The sequence below is a fragment of the Dermacentor silvarum genome, chromosome 10 (genome assembly GCF_013339745.2).
Source record: "Dermacentor silvarum isolate Dsil-2018 chromosome 10, BIME_Dsil_1.4, whole genome shotgun sequence".
NCBI lineage: Eukaryota > Metazoa > Arthropoda > Arachnida > Ixodida > Ixodidae > Dermacentor > Dermacentor silvarum.
The window spans coordinates 95850568-95871443 of NC_051163.1; the positions used below are offsets into that span (position 1 = coordinate 95850568).

The following is a 20876-nucleotide window of genomic DNA, read 5'->3' on the forward strand; positions in this document are numbered from 1 at the left end:
GCAAGTTGGAAATACGCTAGCGCAAGGCAGGGGTAATTGGAGATCGCCTTCGTCCTGCAGTGGACATAAAATATCGGCTGATGATGATACCTTTTAGGAAGGAGAAATGTTGCTTGCTGCAGGCGGACCTAAAGTCCCAAGATGTTTTTGGTTTTTTAAACCAGAAAATCTAGGGACTTTAACTGGACCTAGCCTTGCAAAAGTTGCCGGCAAATGCTCCGCCTTCTAAGTACGCTGTGTAATCAAGCAGTTATTAATACAAGTCACCAACATAGGTGCCGAAAATCAGCTGATGACTACTATCAATTCTCTTACTCAAGCTCTGCTTGGCACATCCGAAGAAAAACAACATCTGCGAAAAAATTGGACGGCAGAAGATGGCTTAGTCTTACAGCTCCCAAAAGTGACATATCTAAGCCGAGAGCGTCGTCATTAAGCCTACGTAACGAAAGCCACGCTGGTAAAGGTTATGAGTTAGACGACGGTCGAGCAACTGCTAAAGAAAGGAGGCTCACAGTAAGTTTACGTCTACTGCTCTCATGAAAGGACCAAATGAGAAGACACCGAATGATAAAGGGCATGACGCCAATACGCGGATGACTCTTGGCTCAGTATGCGCTGTATGCCAATTGTTAAATATCGACAACACATCATCTATGTGTACAGAAAGCGACATCTGGAATATAAAAATACGATATACAGCCGCGATGTTACAATGCAACGCAATCAACAAATGCAATGTGCAAGGAAATGATGAAGATATCTGCACATATTGGGTGCCAGGCGTATCCTGTATGCACGCTGGATTACGGTAACCAAGATAAGGACGCCGTTATCGCAATCAAAATTACTGCTAGTGCATAAGTCTCTGTCAATAGGTCTGTGATTTTCGCCTCCACCTCTCAGCATGGTGTTACTTGTTGGAATAGCATGGTGCGGTGGATGTTGGAATAAAAGTGATTCTGACTCTGCCATCAGATATTATTGAACTAAGTAACTGCGTGGAAAACATTTCAGATGAGATTATAGTATAGTTATCGCGCAACGTAATAAGAACGTGTAGGCGACCCGCTACGGTATAGGACGATAAATGAGTCGAGCCTTGGTGTAACATCCGCAATGCAACTCCCGATGTAAAATTACTTTCCTATATAACACTGGTAAGACCAGTTATTGAATACGGAAAAACTGTGTGGGATCCCTATACCGCATTACATATAGCAAAAATAGAAAAAGTGCAGAGACTGGCTTCGCGTTTTATATATAATAAATATCGCCGCATATATTCACCGACCGCGTTATGTAAACAAGCAAACCTTGAAACTCTTGAAGGCAGAACAAAGGTTGAAAGGATGAAGTTTCTTTTCATGCTGATTCACGGTCACTTTAAGATTAATACAACGCAGTACTTTACAGTTCACCCCGACCAACCATCTAGATATCGCCACAGTATGTACATTCCTGTGCCACTCTCTTATAATAATTGTTTTAAATACAGCTTTTTTCCTCGAGTGATTAAAGAATGGAACCAGCTGCCTAACTCCATCGTGAGAAGTGACTCTCTTGATGTCTTTATTGATCGCCTCGTACCATTCGTACACAACAGCGCACCTAGACAATAGCACAAATCCCTGCCTCAACTTGTGTATTGTGTATTTCAGCTGTTTTTTTTTTCGTCCAGTACATTTGTTTACATATTATGTGGGATGCAGTTGTTGAACTTATGCCCATGTATACTTGTGTGCTTTTCTTCCACTCCTGTAATAGCCTGCAAAGGCTGGCAGTATTAATAAATGAATGAATGAAATGAATGAATGAATGAATGAGCCTGTTTTATAGTTAGTCACCGCTTAATACTGAACGCTTTGTATGCGGCCTGAAGTACAATAAAGTGACGTTATTGTGATTACACATGTTTCCTTTTGAAATATTGGGAAATAGGAACCAGGCGCATAATTTCGTTATTTCAGATGTGCTTTTTTTACTCCGAGTATTTAGACTAAAAATAGAAAATTATTACTTTCACCTGCGTTCTTTGAGATCCGTTTTTGAAGTTTCACATAAGAATTCTCTAAAATTGTCTGAAGAATTATTACTGCTGTACATCCACTCAAGGTACCGGTGATCAGGCTGTAAGTTTATTATCCGGATGCATTGCGAATATTATATCCTGAAATAAATTGTTTAGGCATCAAAGCACTGAATATGAGCATATTTCTAGCGGTAACGAAATATTTAATCCGCAGAGAAATACCAAAGATAAAGCTGACAAAAAAAGGAATAAAGAAGCAGGTACCACAATGTGTATTGGAATATATTCTGCTGGGGCGAGTGAATGCGTAGACGAAGAGGGTGCTCGATAGTGCAACGAAGACGAAAATTTCACCTAGTCGCATTGCGTCATTTGATTTAGAATTCGTTTCAATTGTGCTTTCATTTATCTTGCTTGCAAGCATAACACCACCGTGCAATCTTTCTAGAAAAGCATTATTATCAACATGACCATCATCTTTACAGTTGTGTCTGTGAGCCTTTCGCCATCTTGCGGTAAGTACAGCCGACTTCGCAAGGGATGTAATATTACATCACTGGAGGCCGCCCACATAGACCAACGCCGAAGCATGTGCTTGCAGCAGTGAAGCTAGAGAAGCAAAGGAACATGTTTTATTAGAATGTAACAATACCTACTCGGCTATACGTTTAGGCTCCGCGTGCCTCCTGAAGCTCCTGGGTTCAGGGATAGCAGGGGAAAAGTTAACATGTCCACAACAGAAACTAGTAAAGCGTATTGGAGATTTGGCGGCAGCAAAATAGGGAGACCACCAACAATGGAGCGAACAAAGTTCCAATTAAGGGTTCGGAAACGTTTATGCAGGAAATTTTACGTTTGTAAAAGAAAAAACAAAAGACATATGTGTGACAGGTAAAAAACGCTGGTAGATCCCACGCCCTGTGGGAATCGTTGTTATGCGAAGCAGTGTGCGGGGAGCCTATCAAGTTAAGTAAACGACCATGAGAGCACCAAGACGTAGGCGGCTGTTTCATGACGTATTTTAAAAGCATGTCATGAAATTCAGTTCATGAGTCCTGAGGAGTCCCTTTGGCTAGGCTGAAGAGACCTCAAGCCTTAGTCATGCTCATGACTATGACTTCGCCTATCAATCTTTAGCCTTTTCCTTCACATAGTACTACCTCCAAACTCATTCCACTGGTTTTTGAGTGTTAATCTTTTTTCACTGAGTCAATTGTCATTCTTGTGGAGTCATGGCTGACTATGACTTCTACCACAATCCCTTAGTATTCCTTCACTTAATACCGACGTCCGAACCCCTTTCAGTGGTTTTTGTGTGTTAATCTTTTGCGCTTTGTCATTTTCATTTTGGCGGAGTCATGCTCACCACTATGACTTCTACCATCAACCTTTAGTGTTTCATTAACTTAGTTCCTACGTCCCAACCCACTTCTTGTGTTTTAATTTGTTTTGCTGAGTCATTCTCATTTTTCCTTGTCAGGATCACGACTGTGACTTTTACCATAATTTTCTAGGGTTTTCTTCACTTGGTACACACGTCAGAACTCATTTCAGTGTTTTTAGTGGTAATGTTTTCTTGCTGAGTTTCTGCGACGTCGGCTGAGTCATTTCTGCTGAGTCATGGTCATGACTATGGCTTCTACCACCACCCTTTGGTGTTTCCTTCGCTTAGTAAGTATGTCAGAACTGATTTTAGTGGTTTTTCAGTGTTAATCTTTTTCATTAAGAAGCATTTCTTGGTGAACATCTGCCACTTTGACAGTAGCTATCTATCTATCTATCTGTCTATCTATCTAGCCACCTACGTCTTAGTGCTCTCATTGTGGTATCGTTAACTAGGTGTTTACCAAAGTTAGCACAGTATGACGAAAGTGTATGACGAACATCAATGATTGGTTATGACGTGAATATCACAACATGTGTGTCATGTAGGTCAAGAAATGGCTGCCTGACGTCTTGGTACTATCATGGCCGTTTCATTAACTTGATAGGTACCAAAATTGGCATACTATGACAACAGTGTATCATGAACATAAATGATAGGTCATGACATGAATTTCATGAAAAGCGCATATTTAGTTCATGAAACAGCCAGAGTATAGCATTCTAGGCGAACTTCTCTGGTTTTTATTAAAGAGCTTCGTATTAATCACAATTTAAGTTACTTGTTTTTTGCTACCACGTCAAAATATTGAATATATCAGTGGCCATATTCCCTACGTTCACTGCCAATATAGCAGTGAACGTATGTCAGGAATGTGGTCGATGGATATTACGATTCTATGTCTTTCAAGTCCCCGAATGGAATTTCGGAACACCGCTCTCGCAGCTTTCCTGATTAAGAAGGGGTGTGTTACATATCTTGCAAAGATTACACACTATGCTGGAAACATTCCTTTCTAAACGGCTTTTTCTTTGTTTTGTACAAGGAAACGAACTTTCATTTCACCCTGTTATTGTTCTTAATTATGCAATGCACCTACTCTGGTGCTTCACCGCGGACTTTCACTCCAACTTTTGCGTCCGAATGTCCACACTTTCCATGCCGACGCTAATAGAAAATTGATCCGCGGCGCGAAACAAAGGCAAGTACAATACATCATATGCGAGAGTGAAGTCGCCTACTTCCGGAACACTGTGCAGCTACTGCCGGCTCTGGCTAAATGCAACGAGCTCCTAAATAGGGAATTCTAAAAAACGCCACCAAAACCAAGAAGTATCAATGTATAAGCACATGTGCATATTCACGACCAACGCTGAGAGGGGGGCTATTATTTCAACGAAAAATAGCGCCAGAGTATTCTCCACGTGGGCTTTGGCGCAGGTGCGTGTAGGCGTGCTTGTTTGTCTGAGTATTTACGTGTGTGAATGCGCATGGTGCGTGTACATGTGTCGGTGCGTCTGCTTTTCTATACGCGTGTGGGCTTGTTTGTAAGTGTATGCATGTTTCTGCCTATATGTCTCTTTGTACACGCATGGATGAGAGAACTATGGATGGGAGAATTATGGATGGGAGACAAGCATTGATGAGAGAATCAAATGATTAGAGGAAATCGCACGCACGCACGCACGCACACACACACACACACACACAGTTCGTCACTGCAAGGTTACCATTCGTAGTGTCTGCCATAATAATTTCTTTCCTTATTGCTCATGGGCGCTAACACACTCCACTCAAGTGTTCGCAATCTGTGAAGTTCATCCTCGAGAGCACTATATGAGTTCTCACAAAAGGACTACACACTGTTCAAAGCACTAAATCACTACCGGCTCTTTCATGGGGCTTAGAACTTCCGTTCACAAAACGACCACATTTTTAGTCGATTGTAACACGAGGTTTTTCACGCTTTTTGCTACCTGAAGTCAATCCTCGCGTTACAATCGAATACCGAAATTGATTTGTCTAAAAAGTGAAATGATGCACTCAATTTTAATCGAGTGAAATGTGCGAGTGAAAGAGCACTAGGGACGCACACTCTCACGGGGATCGAACGCACAGCAGAGAGCAAAAGCGATAACTCTGTCGTGCAAAAGTTGCAGGAGGCCAAACAAGCCCAGGAGGCAAAGGAGGCGCCGGAAGCGCAGGAGCCCCAGGAAACCCAGGAGGCCATGGAGGCCATGGAGGCAACGGAGGTGCCGGGGGCCCAGGAAGCCCAGGAGGCGCAGGAGGTGCAGGAGATGCCGGGGCCCCAGGACTCGCCGGGAGCCCAGGAGGCGACGGAGGCGATGGAGGCGATGGAGGCCAAGGAGGTGCCGGAAGTACCGGAGGCGATGCAGGCCCAGGAGGCGCAGGAGGTCCCGGAAACCCCCCCGGACGCACAGGACAACCCGGACGCGCAGGAGGCCCCGGGAGGCGATGAAACATTTAGCTGCGACACCAAATGCGTATCTTGCGACCGGGTAACTGGCGACTCAATCTCTCACGCAAAAGGAGGAAAGCAGGAAGGCAGCGCTGGAGGGATGGGGTTCGGCTTCTACTCTGCCGCAACTGCGTACTTGTACTTTGCTCGGCTGCGAGCAGTCGCGCGCACGGTATCTTGAAAGTGATCTCCACACGGCTCTTAGCTTTGTATGCGCTGTGCTTTCGTCGCTCAGTTTCCGTTGAAGCAATAGACCGCATGAACCTTCGCTCGCTGTGGCCGCACTTGCTAAAGCCAGCGTTTTGACAGCGGTCTGCGGTTATTGAGTGTGTTCTATTCATGTTCGCTTGTGCGCGCTGACGCCATGCTTATTCATTCAGTTAGTAAGCGAATCTGTCCAAGTTTATGCAGCCGATAAAACTACTATTTGTACTCTATATAGCTCTCTAGTAATTTGCTATCGCAATTGCTGCTTCTGCTTTCTGGCGAAACTGCAACTTTTTTATGCACCCGGTTGTTTTGCGTTACTTTGGCGGTTTTATTCTTTTTGTTTTTTGCTGGACGCAACAAAATGTTTTGCTGGACAACAACAAAATGAAATGTGGCCAAACCATTGCCACATCTGGCCAAGAATTGCTCACCCACAACTTTGTCTAGAACTCCTTTACATGTTTTTTCCCGTTTCGGACAGCTCTATCCAGCTCTCAAAATGGTTTGTCAGATGGCATGGGAACTGCTTTCCCATTTCAAAATCTTCTGTCTTGCACAGTCTGAACTTTCCTGAAAACCTTCAGCAGTCAACTTGAACCTCTGCAATAAAGCTTTTTGTACTTTGTCATAGTCTAATGATTCTTCTGCTGGCATCCGGCGAAACACCCTTAGGGCCTCCCTTACAAAACACAGGCTCAGGGCGCTGGCCCACTTGCTCTTCTCCCAACCTTGGACGAATGAGATCTTCTCAAAGCGATGCAAATACGCATCTAGGTCATTCCTTCGCTCATCGAAAGGTGCCATTAGTTTTCTGGGGCAAATTTGTCGCAGTCTGGCAGAAGGTGAGTCGGATGACGCCAACCTTGATGTGCTAGTTGCTTCAGGGGAACCCGCATTCATTTCCGCTAGCTTAATCATCGCCAAGATTTCTTTTAAATGCGAAGCATTTCTTGGCGAACATTTGTCACTTTGACAATATCTATCTATCTATCTATCTATCTATCTATCTATCTATCTAGCCGCCTACGTTTTGGTGCTCTCATGGTCGTATCGTTAACTTTGTAGGTACCAAAAGTGGCATAGTATGACAACAGTGTATGCCGAACAATAATGATAGGTCATGACATGAATTTCATGACATCCGTGTCATATAGGTCATAAAACAGCCGCCTAAAATGACATTGACCCAGCGAAAAAGCCGGCAGATCCCACGCCCGGTGGAAATCGATGTTGTGCGAAGTAGTGAACGGGGAGCCTATCAAGTTAAGGAAACGACCATGAGAGCACCAAGACTTAGGCGGCTGTTTCATGACTTACATTACAAGCATTTCTGAGGAGTCCTGTCGCCTACGCCTAAGTTCCCTTAAGGCGAAATCCTTAGTCATGCTCATGAACATGACTTCGACCATCAATCTTTAGCCTTTTCCTTCAAAGAGTACCACCTCCGAACCCATTACATTGGTTTTGGAGTATTAATCTTTCGCTGAGTCAGACAATCTTGCTAAGTCACGGTCATGACTATCTATGGCTTCTACCACCATCCTTTACTGTTTCACTCACTGAGTACCCACGTGCGAACCCATTTCAGTGGTTTTAGGGTGTTAATCTTTTTCTGAGTCATTGTCATTTTTGCTTAGCCATGCTCATGACTATGACTTCTACCATCGTCCCATAGTGTTTCCCTCACTTAGTACCCACATCAGAACTCATTTCAGTGGTTTTTCAGTGTTAATGTTTTCCGCCGTGTCATTGTCGATTTTGCCGAGTCATGCTCATGATTATCACTTCTACCATCATCCTTAAGTGTTTCCGTCACTTACTACCCACGCGAGGAACCATTTCGGTGGTTTTTGAGTGTTAATGTGTTTTTCACTGAGTTATTGTCATTTTAGGCGGCTACATGACTCACCTACATGACACACACGTCATGAAATTCATGTCATGACCTATCATTTATGTTCGTCATACACTGTTGTACGACTGTTGTTAACTATGCCAATTTTGGTAAATAGCAAGTTAACGATACCACCATGAGAGCACCACGACCTAGGCGGCTAGATAGATACTGTCAAAGTGGCAAACGTTCGCCAAGAAATGCTTCGCATTTAATATGGATCTCGGCTGGCTATGTAATGCGAAGGATGGATAACCTATGGACCATTACAGAATGGGTATACCAAGAGAAGGAAAGCGCAGCCGAGGACGGCGGAAAACTAGGTGGAGTGATGAAATTAGGAAATTTGCAGATGCAACGTGGAATCAGCTAGCGCAAGACAAGGGTCATTGGAGATCGCAGGGAGGGGCCTTCGTCCAGCAGTGGACATAAAAATAGGCTGATGGTGGTGATGATGATGATGATGATTATAAGGCTCAAGACGGAATGGTCGGCGTTGGCGTGACCTCAATGTTTCAAAAGAAAGCCAATCAAGGAACTTCGTGACTCCAATGAACACAAAGTTCAATAAGGCAGAGTGAATGAGGGTAGAGGTAATTAGGGCAAAGTTAACTAAGGCAGGAATTAGGAAATAGGAAGGAAGGAATAAATTAGGAAGGCCCACTAAGCTTCAACAAAGTCACTTCCTCACCAGAACAGGAACTGGCCACCCTGGTGCAGAATTCGGCCACTGCCTCCCTCATGACTTCTACAATTCACCCGTGGCCCTCAGTCCCCAGCGGCGGCGGAGCACCTGATCTAGGTGGCGGTCAGACCTGCGACGCGGCAGAGGGTGCTAAGAATCTCTGTGTCCGGATAGGCCGCCAATCGAAAACGTTCAACACGCGCACCCTATCGAGTGAGGCTAGCTTAGCAGGGTTATTTGAAGAATTATCAGGTATTGCCTGGGATAATATTGGCCTTAGTGAGGTGAGAAGAATATGTGACGCTTATACAGTGCTGACTAACGGCCAGGTAGCAGAGAATTCAGAGTAGGATTTCTAGTACATAAGGACATAGCGGACAACACTGATGAATTCTAAAGCATTAATGAGAGGGTAGCAGTCGTCGTAATACAGCTGAATAGGAGGTATAGAATAAGGGTTTTACAAGCTACGCCCCAACCCTCAGTCCCGATGATGAAGAATTAGAACAGTTTTATGAAGATGTTAAATTAACAATCAGAAAGGTGCAAACAAAGGTGCAACAGAGTAAAATGCAGGCTGGCGAGCAAGCAATTTACAAGAACGCATCGATTCTAGGAGCACTAGAGGAGAGATTTTGGGAGAATTCGCGGAAAGGAATAGGCTCCGAATAATGAATACCTTCTTGAGGAAGCGCTGCAACAGAAAGTGGACCTGGAAAAGCCCCAATGGAAAAAGGTAGGGTAAAGGTAGGGTAAAGTGCAGTGACCACAGGCTAGTGAGGTCTAGGATTTCTCTCAGTTTGAAGAGAGGAAGAATAAAGTTATTCATGAACAGGCCAACCTAGACGCAGTAAGGGTAAAGCAGACCAATTCAGGCTGGTGCTCGCAAACAAATATGTAGCTTTAGAACAGGAAGATAAAGACAACATAGAGGTTATGAATGAAACCGTAACTAGGTTGATCTCAGAAGCAGCAATTAAAGTGGGAGGCAAGGCACCAAGGCAACGCGTAGTTAAGCTCTCCCAAGTAACAAAGGACCTAATAAAGAAACGGTAAAACATGAAAGTGTCTAACTTGAGAGGTCAGTTAGAATTTGTTGTATGTCGGAACTGATCAACATGAAGAATGTAATGGATACCCGAAATTATAATGTGGAAAAGATTGAGGAAGCAGTAAAATATGAATGCAGCATGAAATCATAAGAAGAAAACTATGCATAGGACAAGGCAAAATGTATGCACTGAAAGATAAGCAGGGTAATATTATCAGCAATTGCCATGACATAATAAAAGCAGCTTAAGAATTCTATACTGACGTATAAAGTGCCCATAGCAGCCAAGCTACTTTATTCCTAGTAGTGGTGAACAGTATGCAGAGGCCCCTTTTATAACTAGCACTGAAGTTAGAAGGGCCTTGAAAGACACGACCAGGGAAGAAGCTGCTGGAGAAGAAGGAATAGGAATCGATTTAATCAAGGATGAAGGAGATATACTTGATATGCTTGAGGCCCTTTATACGCAATGCCTCACGACTTGAAGTGTACCAGAGTGCTGGAAGAGCGCCAAAATTATACTATTTCATAAGAAGGGAGACGTTAAAAATTGAAGAAATATATACCCATTAGCTTGCTTTCAGTATTGTGTAAAATATTTACCAAGGTAATTTCAAATAGAATCAGGGCAACACTTGACTTCAGCCAACCAAGAGAACAGGCTGGCTTCAGGAAGGGATATTCTACGACGGATCGTATTAATGTCATCAAGAAGGTAATAGAGAAATCTGCGGAGTACAATCAACGTCTCTATATGGCTTTCATACATTATGAAAAAAACATTTGATTCAGTAGAGACACGAGCAGTCATAGAGGCATTACGTAACCAAGGAGTACAGGCTGCATACGTGAATATATTGGCAAATATCTACAAGGATTGCACAGCAACCTTGGTTATTCACAAGAAAATTAGAAAGTTACCTATCAAAAAGGATTCATGCACAGAGACACAATCTCTCCAATGTAATTCAGGGCATGCTTAGAAGTATTCAAGCTCTTAGACTGTGAAGGCTTAGGAGTGAGAATCGATTATGAATGTCTCAGCAACCTTCGGTTTGCAGATGACATTGTCCTATTCAGCAACAATGGGGACGAAAAAAGCAAATGAATGAGAACGTTAACCGAGAAAGTGTAAGAGTGAGGTTGAAGATTAATATGCAGACGACAAAGATATTCTTGAATAGCCTGGCAAGGGAACAAGAATTCAGGATCACCAGTCAGCCTCTAGAGTTTGTAAAGGAGTACGTTTATCTAGGTCAATTACTCACAGGCGACCCTGATCATGAGAAAGAAATTTGAAGAATATAAATTGGGCTGGAGTGCATACGGCTGCTTTTACCAATTCCTGACTGGGAGATTACCACTGTCGTTGAAACGAAAAGCGTACATTCATTACATTCTACCGTTGGTAACATATGGGACAGAAACTTGGAGGTTAACAAAGAAGCTCGAGAACAAGTTGGAGACTGCACAAAGAGCGATGGAACGAAAATGTTGGGCCTAACGTTAAGAGACAGGAAGAGAGCGGTGTGTATCCGAGAACAAACGGCGATAGCCGATATTCTCGTTGACATTAAGCGGAAAAAATGGAGCTGGGCAGGCCATGTAATGCACAGGATGGATAACCGGTGGACAATTAGGGTTACAGAATGGATACCAAGAGAAGGGAAGCGCAGTCGAAGACGGCTGAAAACTAAGTATAGTGATGAAGTTAGGAAATTCGCAGGCGCAAGTTGGAATCAGCTAACGCAAGACAGGGGTAATTGGAGATCGCAGGTAGAGGCCTTCGTCCTGCAGTGGACATAAGTATAGGCTGATGAGGATGATACGTAGGCAAAATTAGGTCGACCCTCGAACATGGTTGACATTTCCGCACAAAGTTGATCACAAGAATTTCTTTCATGAGCATCAGCAATGTTTGCGTGAATGAAGAGAGAAGCCGAGCAGAGCGCGAAAGAAATATGCTCCCACATAAATTTTTAATATACCACAGTTTCATAGTTTGCATTTCTCTGAAATGTTCTGCGGGTGCATTTTGCAGCGACAAGAAAGCAGCGTGCCATGTAATTATAACCATCATTACAAGTATTTTTCCATTCCAGTGATTCAGTTGCTGGTTTGCAAATCACAAGCAAGGGCAGTTCATTTCGTAACGTCGACTGACGCAACTGTATAGCGCTCTTGGAAGAATAGCTATTATCTATATCGCATTTCCTAACTGAATCACATCCCAGAAAACCTCCTAGGTTATATTCACAGGCATCGCCTCTTTGAATTAAAATAAAAGGAAAAGAAAGTAAGCAGGGTGACATCTCGTCTTTGCTGTGTCTGTCTGCACCAAAATGCTGACGTAGAGCTGGCATGCCTGCGTGCTTGATCTAACGCGTGTGCTGCCGTTATGGCTTTTGAAGTTGCGTAATATCTTGCATGCAATGGCTTTGATGGGCGCATATGTCTTCGAGAATGTGCGGGCCTCGCGAGAAAGGATTCGCAAAAGAAAAGTCTAAAGAAGCCATGGATGCTTGAACATTACGTGTGAAAAGAGACACCCACTTACTTATGACGGCTGGTGTATACGGGCATATAGAATATAATGAAACGCTCCGAAGCTTATGTCCGTTTCACACGTCATAAACAGCTCATTGTATAGCTTACGTTGCCGAACAGACCCACGAATTACTGCGTTGCTTACGAAACAAGTGCCTCTATCATGTTTTTGAACAATAGGAATTACGATGACAATAATACACATGAGCAACTTACAAATAAATGGAAGTCACCCGGCATGAAAAACCGCTGAACGCGGTGGTGCGCAAACTGGGTGGCGCGAAAAATTGATGGACGCGAATATGAAACGTGGTAAAGCTCAAAAGTTGGGTTAAGACGGAGCGGCACGCGTCCGCCTGCAGCTCACGGTTGCTTACGGCAGGTTTGTGAGGGTATATACAACTACAAGAAGGCAAGACGGGGTGCTTGTTCGCTGCCGTATTGCACCTTGGCTGTTTCGAGTGAGCGCAAGCACCATCTTAAGGCCGTGCGAAAGAGTACTTGCCTTTGCGCTCCTGTTCGCAACAATTTACAAAGCCCGTGTTATAAAAAAAGCCCGACTGCAAAGAGCGGGAAGGTGCGATACCCGACGCCCTTCCTCATCCCAATGCTGTCCGGAAAATTACTTTTATTTTTCAGAGCGAGCTTTCTTTCGGACTGTGACAGCGCAAGGTTTCCTTGGCCTCTTTTGTCGGGCAATAAATGACATAAGACATGAAGTCATGGAGACATAAAATTCTGCGGAAGAAACTTGCCACTCATGTCGTGACTCAGCAACTGAGAAAAGAGACAGAAAAAATCCGCGTCTATTCCACCCTGTGAGAGTGCATCGAAGCTGGCGCGGACGTTAGGCAAGTGGCATCACCGAACTAACGTTAGACGACGTTAAATAAACACCACAACCGCACACGACGCACGTGACGTCGTCAGGTACGTATGCGTAAGTACAGCCTGCATTCTCGTTCTTCTAGGCCGTCCGCCAACAGTGAGTGCCTTTTTGAAATTAATAATGTTTAAAAGTAAATACGCAAAGTACGACTTACAAACAAGCTGAAGACATGATAGCTTCGGATTGTTATTCGAATATTCAAGAAAACAAATCTGTTACGCGGAAACAGAAGGAAAATGCTCTTTTCCAGCTGCCGTTTGAGGCCTCTCGGAGTGGCCGCGGCCGCTAGGTGGCGGTACCATTACCACATACATCCTCATTCTTGGACACTTTCCGCCGAGCGCAATAGCATTATTGAAATAATTGAATTTCTCAAATTAATGATCTGTCAGAAAACCGGTAATATATGACCTAAGCCAACCTAGAGACATAACAGCATCGGATTGTACTTCAAATATACGAGAAAACAATTCTGTTACGCAGAAACTGGAACACAAACCCCCTTTTCCTGTTGTCATTTCTTTTATAAGCACAGCAAGAAAAGTCCCGACCAACTAGAGGCTAACACCTGCGCTGTAAAAACAATTGCAGAATCCAGCGATTCCTTCGGCTCTGAATAAATTTACTGCTACGGCAGCTTCTTCCACACTGAACACCACCATTTGTGTAGTTGTTGTCGTCATCGTCGTCGTTGTAGCAGTAGTAATACTAGTAGTAGTAGTAGTAGTAGTAGTAGTAGTAGTAGTAGTAGTAGTAGTAGTAGTAGTAGTAGTAGTAGTAGTAGTAGTAGTAGTATTTGTTGTCGTAGTTGTTGCCACCATCTTGTCTTTTCATCCCTACTGTGCGGGATCGAATGGACAGGAAGCCAGCGGTTATAATGTTCTCCCTTGGGGAGACTGCGGTAGAAGTTGAATGCATTGTTTTAAAATCGGAATCAGAAAAATGAAATATATAAAATAATCTCCATATATTCCTGCATCTAGTGTCTAGCTAGATCTAGCTTTAATAGTTAAGTTTCCATCATTCACTTCAGTATTCATCATTCATTTACAGCTGAAGTTAAACAAAAGTAGGATAACTCATGTCAGGTTATTAACCTTTCCCAGTCTCTAAGCATCAGCTACCTTTTATTCACCGCGTACTATCAGCCTAAATTGAAACGTTGACCCGAAATAAGCTTAAATATCGCATGTTACGTGTAATTACATGGAAGTGCGACATTTATTTGCTCTGCAGCTCCTTTCGAGGCGGAGAGTAGTATCAAGCATATATGTCTTGTGGACGGAATTTAGCCAATATTTCAAATGCAACCAAACGTGAAAACGAAACAACATACAAGGTATATTCAATTTGTTCCCACTAGAATTTTTGCGCATCGTACATGAATCAACCCCAAGCAGAGGAGATGGCAAAGAGTGCGCTAGGGCTAGCGCAGTAAAAATAATTAAATAGAAAGAAAAAGAACTCAGTTGCGGGTTATTACTGAAACCTCTAACAGAACAGGATATTTTCCAGAGGCCTACGTAGCTAGGACCTCGAGACAAGAGTCCCTGGCGGGCAATGAAGAGGCTCACGCCGCAGCCCGAGAGCATACAAGTAAGGTTTTTCTATCAGAGGGCACCAAAAAGGCGACGATGCCGGAAGACATCCCTGAATATGTACACCTATATTCTAGAGCACCATAGACTCGAACAAAGAACGTACCCACTACCTCAACTAATACTCAACAGAGAAGACACCGTTATTTTAAGAACACTACAAGCGAACCACTATTTTAACAGTATCTTATGGCATAGGGTATCTCTAACGCAATTTCCGTACATCTGCACCTCTGCGGAGTCCCGGGCACCCTGCGCCACATGGTAAAGGAGTGCAGGGGACCCGCTGGAACCCTGCAAAAACTGAAGACGGGATGTGATGCAATAGTCGAAGAAGAGGACACAGAAGGGGACAATGAAGTACTGTGGAAGGTCATGCTGTCTTGTCCAGCCAATGATGATCAGCGAAAGCTGGGGGACCGGGACAGGATTGCACCTGGAGCCCACGGATTCCTAGAATGAGAAAGCCGCCCACTTGAGGGCGAAAAGGGCAGATTTTTATATCTAACTCTCTCGCTAGTTTCAAGTTTATTGCGAGTTTTGACAACACATGATTGCCGTAGCTCCGGAGCAAAAGGCGAGACTATGCATGCCTGGCTAGGCTCCTGTCGACACCAGCACAGCAGACGACAGCTGAAAATAAAATAAAATAAAAAACATATACATATATATACCTAACACCCCAACCCGCACACACACACACTCCCTCACATATCACTACAGCACAAGTATAAATAATGAAAATAAAGCTATAAACGAACAGTAAATGAATTATGTTGCAGGTACAGAATGGGCAAAGCAAAATGACAAGAAAAAGACTTCCAATACATGTAGATGCATATCAGTCAACCAGCAGTAAAGGTCATCAGACAAGAGAAAGGTAACTGTCGAGCCCAAATACAGTTTCGATTTCTTTTTTAATGTTGAAGGAGTTGGAGAATGTCGCGCAATATCAAATAAAGCATGCTCACTATTAAGTAAATTAGGAATCTGCCGCTGTAATAGACTATTGCCGTAGTCCTGGTTTTCACCTTAATAAAGTTTTAACTCTTAAGATGTAATTAGTTGTGGTATTGTTGTATTTAGAAAGAAAAGTTCTCACGGTTACTTGTGAATTCTAAACATGCCTTTTCGGGTAACTTTTGTTTCTATAGACTGCTGACATTCAAAATACTGTGTCGGTGAAAGTACTCAGAGTTTTGTTCATACATCGATAGGTTATGAACAATACGCGCACACGTTTGCTTCATTCAGAATAGTTTCCATGTTAGCTTTAGAATGACGCCTAAGATAAGTAGACAGTAGTGGAGTCTAAAATGAATAGTGGGAAAGTGCAGCTGCCGCTTAAAGGGATACTAAAAAAGACACAGGAAGTTCAGCTGGAATAAAAGAGGGACATTCAGGAATGCATGCAGGTATTGTTGCGCGCAAAATTATGACTCATTAGAGGAGAAATTCGTAAACAAAGACCAAATATCTCTTCTTCAATTTCTCTAAATCCGGATTCAGCGCTGAAGCAGTATCATAACGGATTTCATTGCTCTCAGCGAAGGAGAGGGTGCCATGATACGTCACCGCTTGCGTAAGCGGCCGAGGCTCTGGCTGCATCATAGGCGGCATGGCCGCTGCATTTGCGTTCGTTGCGACTTTTGCTTAGGTGTTCTGTGTCCGCGATGGATACCGTTGCTCACGCTGAACCTTGCAACGAAGAGCTCGCCTGGGAAGCAGGACTGCATTACAGCGACTTCAGTGAAACGGAGCGCGAAATGCTCCTCCGTGTTCGCTCGGCAGGTGTTTCCGCGTACGATGGCGGGGAGCCACCGGCCACGCCGACGGAAAGCGAAGCCTCGTTTTCGTTGAAGGAAGGCGAGGCGTCCGGTCCGCCAGGCGACGTCGTTCCCGATAGGACAAGCGTAGAAAGCTGCGCGCGTACTCGGTATAGTTTTTTTCGTGGCTTGTTTTAATGACATTCAGCACTTAGCGAGCCGCCAGTTTGCTGCTGCAGGGGCACTAGTAGGGGATTTGATGATGGCGACAATGAGAGAACAGCTGTTCGAGAAAGGACTGGCCTCTTGGGAAGCCAATAGACTTTTCCAGGCCAGGATTTTACATATAATCCCAGGGCGAGAAATGCAGAGAGCACATCATCGGTTTCTCTGGCTCTTTTGCCGTTTTATCATCGGCAGAGTACTGTGCCAGTACAAACGCCGGGGCTCATCGCGCGGCACCACCTGAAATTACACAGTCGGTTCAACACTGCCGCTGCCCCTGAACAAGCTCTTGGCGCCATTTATACAGCTTTAACCCAGCACACACGAAGCATTTACTGGTTGTTTCTCGCGAAGTCAGCGTTTTTCGAGCCACGCAACATGCAACCAAACACTGCAACACTGTAGCGCGGAACGCGCGCGATGATGCATAGTTCGAAAACGAAACTATCACGACTGCATGTAGCGCTATGTCATTTTTATATACTTATTTTGCGTTAATTTTGCACTTCCTCGCTTGAAACTGTTTAAAAAGTTGTAAATGATGTTTATGTACGTTTAAGGTGTATTTCATTTTGCTTTTATCTTAACAGCGATAAATCGCTGTCGATAAGTTGCGACCGGGCTGCGTTTGTGATCTCCGACGTCACGAACGTGTAGTGCAGTGCAATCGCCTATATTTCAAATATAGGCAATCGCCTATATTTCAGTTTTTCGCTTTTTTTCTCACTTAGTAAACCTCTGTTCGCAGTAAGCATGGCATGACTGTGATCGTGAAAAGATAAACTACCATTAAAGCTCAACTTCCGGTTTCTCTTTAGTGTCCCTTTAAGTTCTAAAGGTAATTGTGCTATGCTACGTTTAATATGACTTTCGTTATGCATCAACCATAGATTTTCATGGACGAGTACACCGAATAACTTGAACTGGGAAACCTTTTCAAGTGGTTGCGATTGAAATATTAAAGAATATGCAAACCTAACTGGCTCGTTGATATGACCATAAACATTATACTTTTTAGCGTTTAGGTTTAGCTGATTAGCCGATAACCACACTGAAAGAAAATTTAACCAGTTATAATAAGTGGAATTAGAATAGCGATGTTATCAGAGGAGGAGGAGCAGGAGGAGGAGGAGGAATAAGCTTTATTTGTGTAGCAGATTCGTGAGACCTAAGCCTCTCTACATAGATGACGGCCTCGAGCCCTTGGGCTCTGGCGGCATCTTCGACCTGCTGGATTGCCTTAAGTTGGCCTTCCGGTGCAAAGCTGAGCAGCGCGGTCTCTCACTGCTCTCTGGTCTTGTGTGTTTTATTCTGTGTGGGTGTCCCAGGACAAGCCCAAACCATATGTTGTAAGTCCGCGTTTCTTGACAGAATCTGCATCTATCGGTGTAAAGTACTGGATAGCAACGGTGGTAGGCCACCGGGTTCGGATATGTTTCGGTTTGCAACAAGCGCCATGCTGTCGCTTGCCGTCTACTTAGGAAGGAGTGTGCCGGGGGGAAACGGGCCCTGCCCAATTTATAGTGTTAGGTTATCTCGGTAAAGCTGGTCATCCGGTCTCTCTCCGTTCGCTGTATTTGCGTGTCACCTGCTCGGTCCGCAGTTCTCGAGCCAGGTTGTGCACTATTTAGTTCCCGGGAAGGGAGGAGTTTGCGGGTACCCATATAATGCAAACATCTCGATCTTCACGAAAGTTGGCTAAAATTCTTAGCGCTTCCGGCGAGATTCTTCCTTTGGCATAGTTGTTGACGGCGGTGTTGGAGTCACTGACTATGATGTTGGCCTCCGTGGAGGTTATTGCCAGTGCTAAGGCAGCCTCCTCCGCCACCTCAGCCTTTCCTGTTTTTACAGTGCCACTAAGTCTGGAGTCACCCCCTAGACTGGTAGCAACTATCGACATACTATTTGTGTACTCCGCAGCGTCCACATAGACCACGTCCCTAGCAGTACTGAATCTTTTGTGGAGAGCTCTCGCTTTTGCGATTCTTCTATATTCGTGAAACTCCGGGTGCATGTTTCTGGGGATTGGGATTATTGAGAAATGTTTCCTTGTTTTCCTTGAATGTCTCCCCCCAGTCCATGCTGTGCTTCGTCTCAGATGTCGTCTAAGATGTGTCTGCCGGTCAAACTCTGCGTAAGTCTTTCATACTGCGCCACTTTCTGGGCCTCAATAAGTTCGTCTAATGTGTTGTGCACGCCGAGTGCTAGCAACCTGTCGTTTGACGTATTAGCTGGAAGTCCGAAGGCTTGCTTTATACGCCCTTCTAATGATACATTCTATCTTGGCTTTCTCCGCAGCGTAGAGCTTAAGGTAAGGGACCACATATACAAGACGACTGATTACAAATGTTTCTACTAATCGAATAAGATTGTGCTCTTTCATTCCATAGTTCCTGTTTGACATCCGCTTTATTAGTCTAATTGTTTGTTGAACACTATTATCCAGTAGTCTAATGGTTTCTCCATTATGACCGGAGTCCCGGTCATAAATGCGAAGTCTTATATGCGGTGTCCCAGTATTCTTAGGCTCTCCACTATCGGTATCCTGGTGCCTTCTACTGTAACGACAACGTTCGGCCTTTCCTTAATCCTTTTTCGACCTCTGCATGTGGGTCTATAGAGCAGAAGTTCTGATTTTTGAGAGGATCATCGCAGTCCCTTGTCTCTGATGTAGTCTTCGACCGTGTTTACTGCTGTTTGGAGGATCTCTTTCACATGCCCATCGCTTCCAGCCGCCACCCACAGGGTAATGCCGTCCGCGTATAGACTGTGTCCGAGTCCTTCTATTTTTTCCAGTCTCGCAGGAAGACCAATCATTGCCACGTTGAATAGAAAGGTAGATAGGACCTACCTCTGCGGAGTACCCCTATTACCCAGTTTTATCTCCTCCGATTTGGTTCCCCCAATTGTAATCTTTGCCGTACGATCCGTCAAGAAGTCTTTGATGTACGCGTATTTTTTACGTCCTACATCCAGCTCTTGGAGAGAGAGAGAGAGTAGATTTTAATGAAGAGAAGGGAGGAGAGGTCGGCCTGGAGAGCGTGTCTCTAGCCTGCTACTCCTCACTGGGGTAAGGGGAAGTGGGAGATACAGAGAGAGGTAGGTGACAGGTGATTATGATATCGTACAATGAGCTACTATTTACACACGTTGTCCAATACGCGTTTGTGCACTTTTCACACACTACACGCAGGAGTAGTGTTGTCCACACAGAACGTCATCGCACAAACACATTTCGTGCACTGCACACTGCACAGGTCCTAGAGACGACCGTCTAAGCCCGTCTCACACATAAAGTCCAAAAGTGATCTTATGGTGCGCTGGGCATGATCAACGCTTCTCCATGCGCCTAAAACCTTGGCTTCCGAAAAGGGGCGGGAGACCAAACAGTCTACACTACGTTTTAGTGTCTTTCGCTCGGTCGCATATTGAGGGCACACGCAAATTATGTGTTCTATAGTCTCGGGAGTGTGACAGACGCTACAATCAGGGTCCCGTTCTCGTCCAACCATGTGAAGGTATTTGCGAGTGTACGCCACACCAAGCCGTAATTGATGGATTAGTGTTTCCTGGCCTCTCCGCATCCGAAGTGGAAGTCGGAATCGCAAACCGGCGTCAAGTCTATAGAGGCGCTCTTGTCGATGTTCGGGGTTGTCCCATTGTCGCTCCATAGACGTTTTGATGGAGTTGTGTAGCAAGGCGTTGATGTCATAACGGCAAAAGGGAAGTTTTATAATCTTCCCGTCAGTGTGCGTCATTTTTGCTTCCGCGTCAACCTGCTCATTTCCGGCTATTCCACAGTGGCTGGGAATCCACTGCAGTGCAATGGTATGTCCGGATTAAGACGCCTCAGTAAGCAGAGCCATGATGTCGTAGATTAGAGGGCTATATGCGCTTCTGGGATTCATATAATTGCTTATGAGTTGCAGCGCCGGTTTTCAGTCGCAGAACACTGTCCAGTTAGCGAGGTTTTGTTGTAGTATGCAGCGGACTGCTTCTCGAATGCCGGACAACTCAGCTGCTGTAGACGATGCTTTGTGTCCTATCTTGAACCGCTGCGTAATCCCCATTGCAGGTACCGTGTAAGCTGCCGCGGAAGAGGTCTGTGTACCAGAA

At 44.4% G+C, this 20876-nt stretch overlaps 5 protein-coding genes across 15 annotated transcripts in view; 4 read left to right on the forward strand and 1 right to left on the reverse strand.

Annotated features, from left to right (window-relative positions):
- LOC119466317 (IgA FC receptor-like) overlaps positions 1 to 6733 on the forward strand; it is a 211009-nt gene extending 204276 nt beyond the window's left edge. The window contains exon 2 of the mRNA XM_049656768.1: positions 5570 to 6733. Within this exon, the coding sequence (XP_049512725.1) occupies positions 5645 to 6076 (432 nt within the window). The 5' untranslated portion in view covers positions 5570 to 5644 and the 3' untranslated portion in view covers positions 6077 to 6733. The remainder of the gene's footprint in view (positions 1 to 5569) is intronic.
- LOC119466316 (uncharacterized PE-PGRS family protein PE_PGRS20-like) overlaps positions 1 to 20876 on the forward strand; it is a 1297174-nt gene that overhangs the window by 1074352 nt on the left and 201946 nt on the right. The window lies entirely within an intron of this gene.
- Positions 1 to 20876, reverse strand: part of LOC119466319 (uncharacterized PE-PGRS family protein PE_PGRS20-like) — a 1091962-nt gene that overhangs the window by 1034098 nt on the left and 36988 nt on the right. The gene's annotated exons all lie outside the window — the stretch shown is intronic.
- Positions 1 to 20876, forward strand: part of LOC119466324 (uncharacterized) — a 683885-nt gene that overhangs the window by 204615 nt on the left and 458394 nt on the right. The window lies entirely within an intron of this gene.
- LOC119466322 (PE-PGRS family protein PE_PGRS26-like) overlaps positions 1 to 20876 on the forward strand; it is a 471155-nt gene that overhangs the window by 128243 nt on the left and 322036 nt on the right. The gene's annotated exons all lie outside the window — the stretch shown is intronic.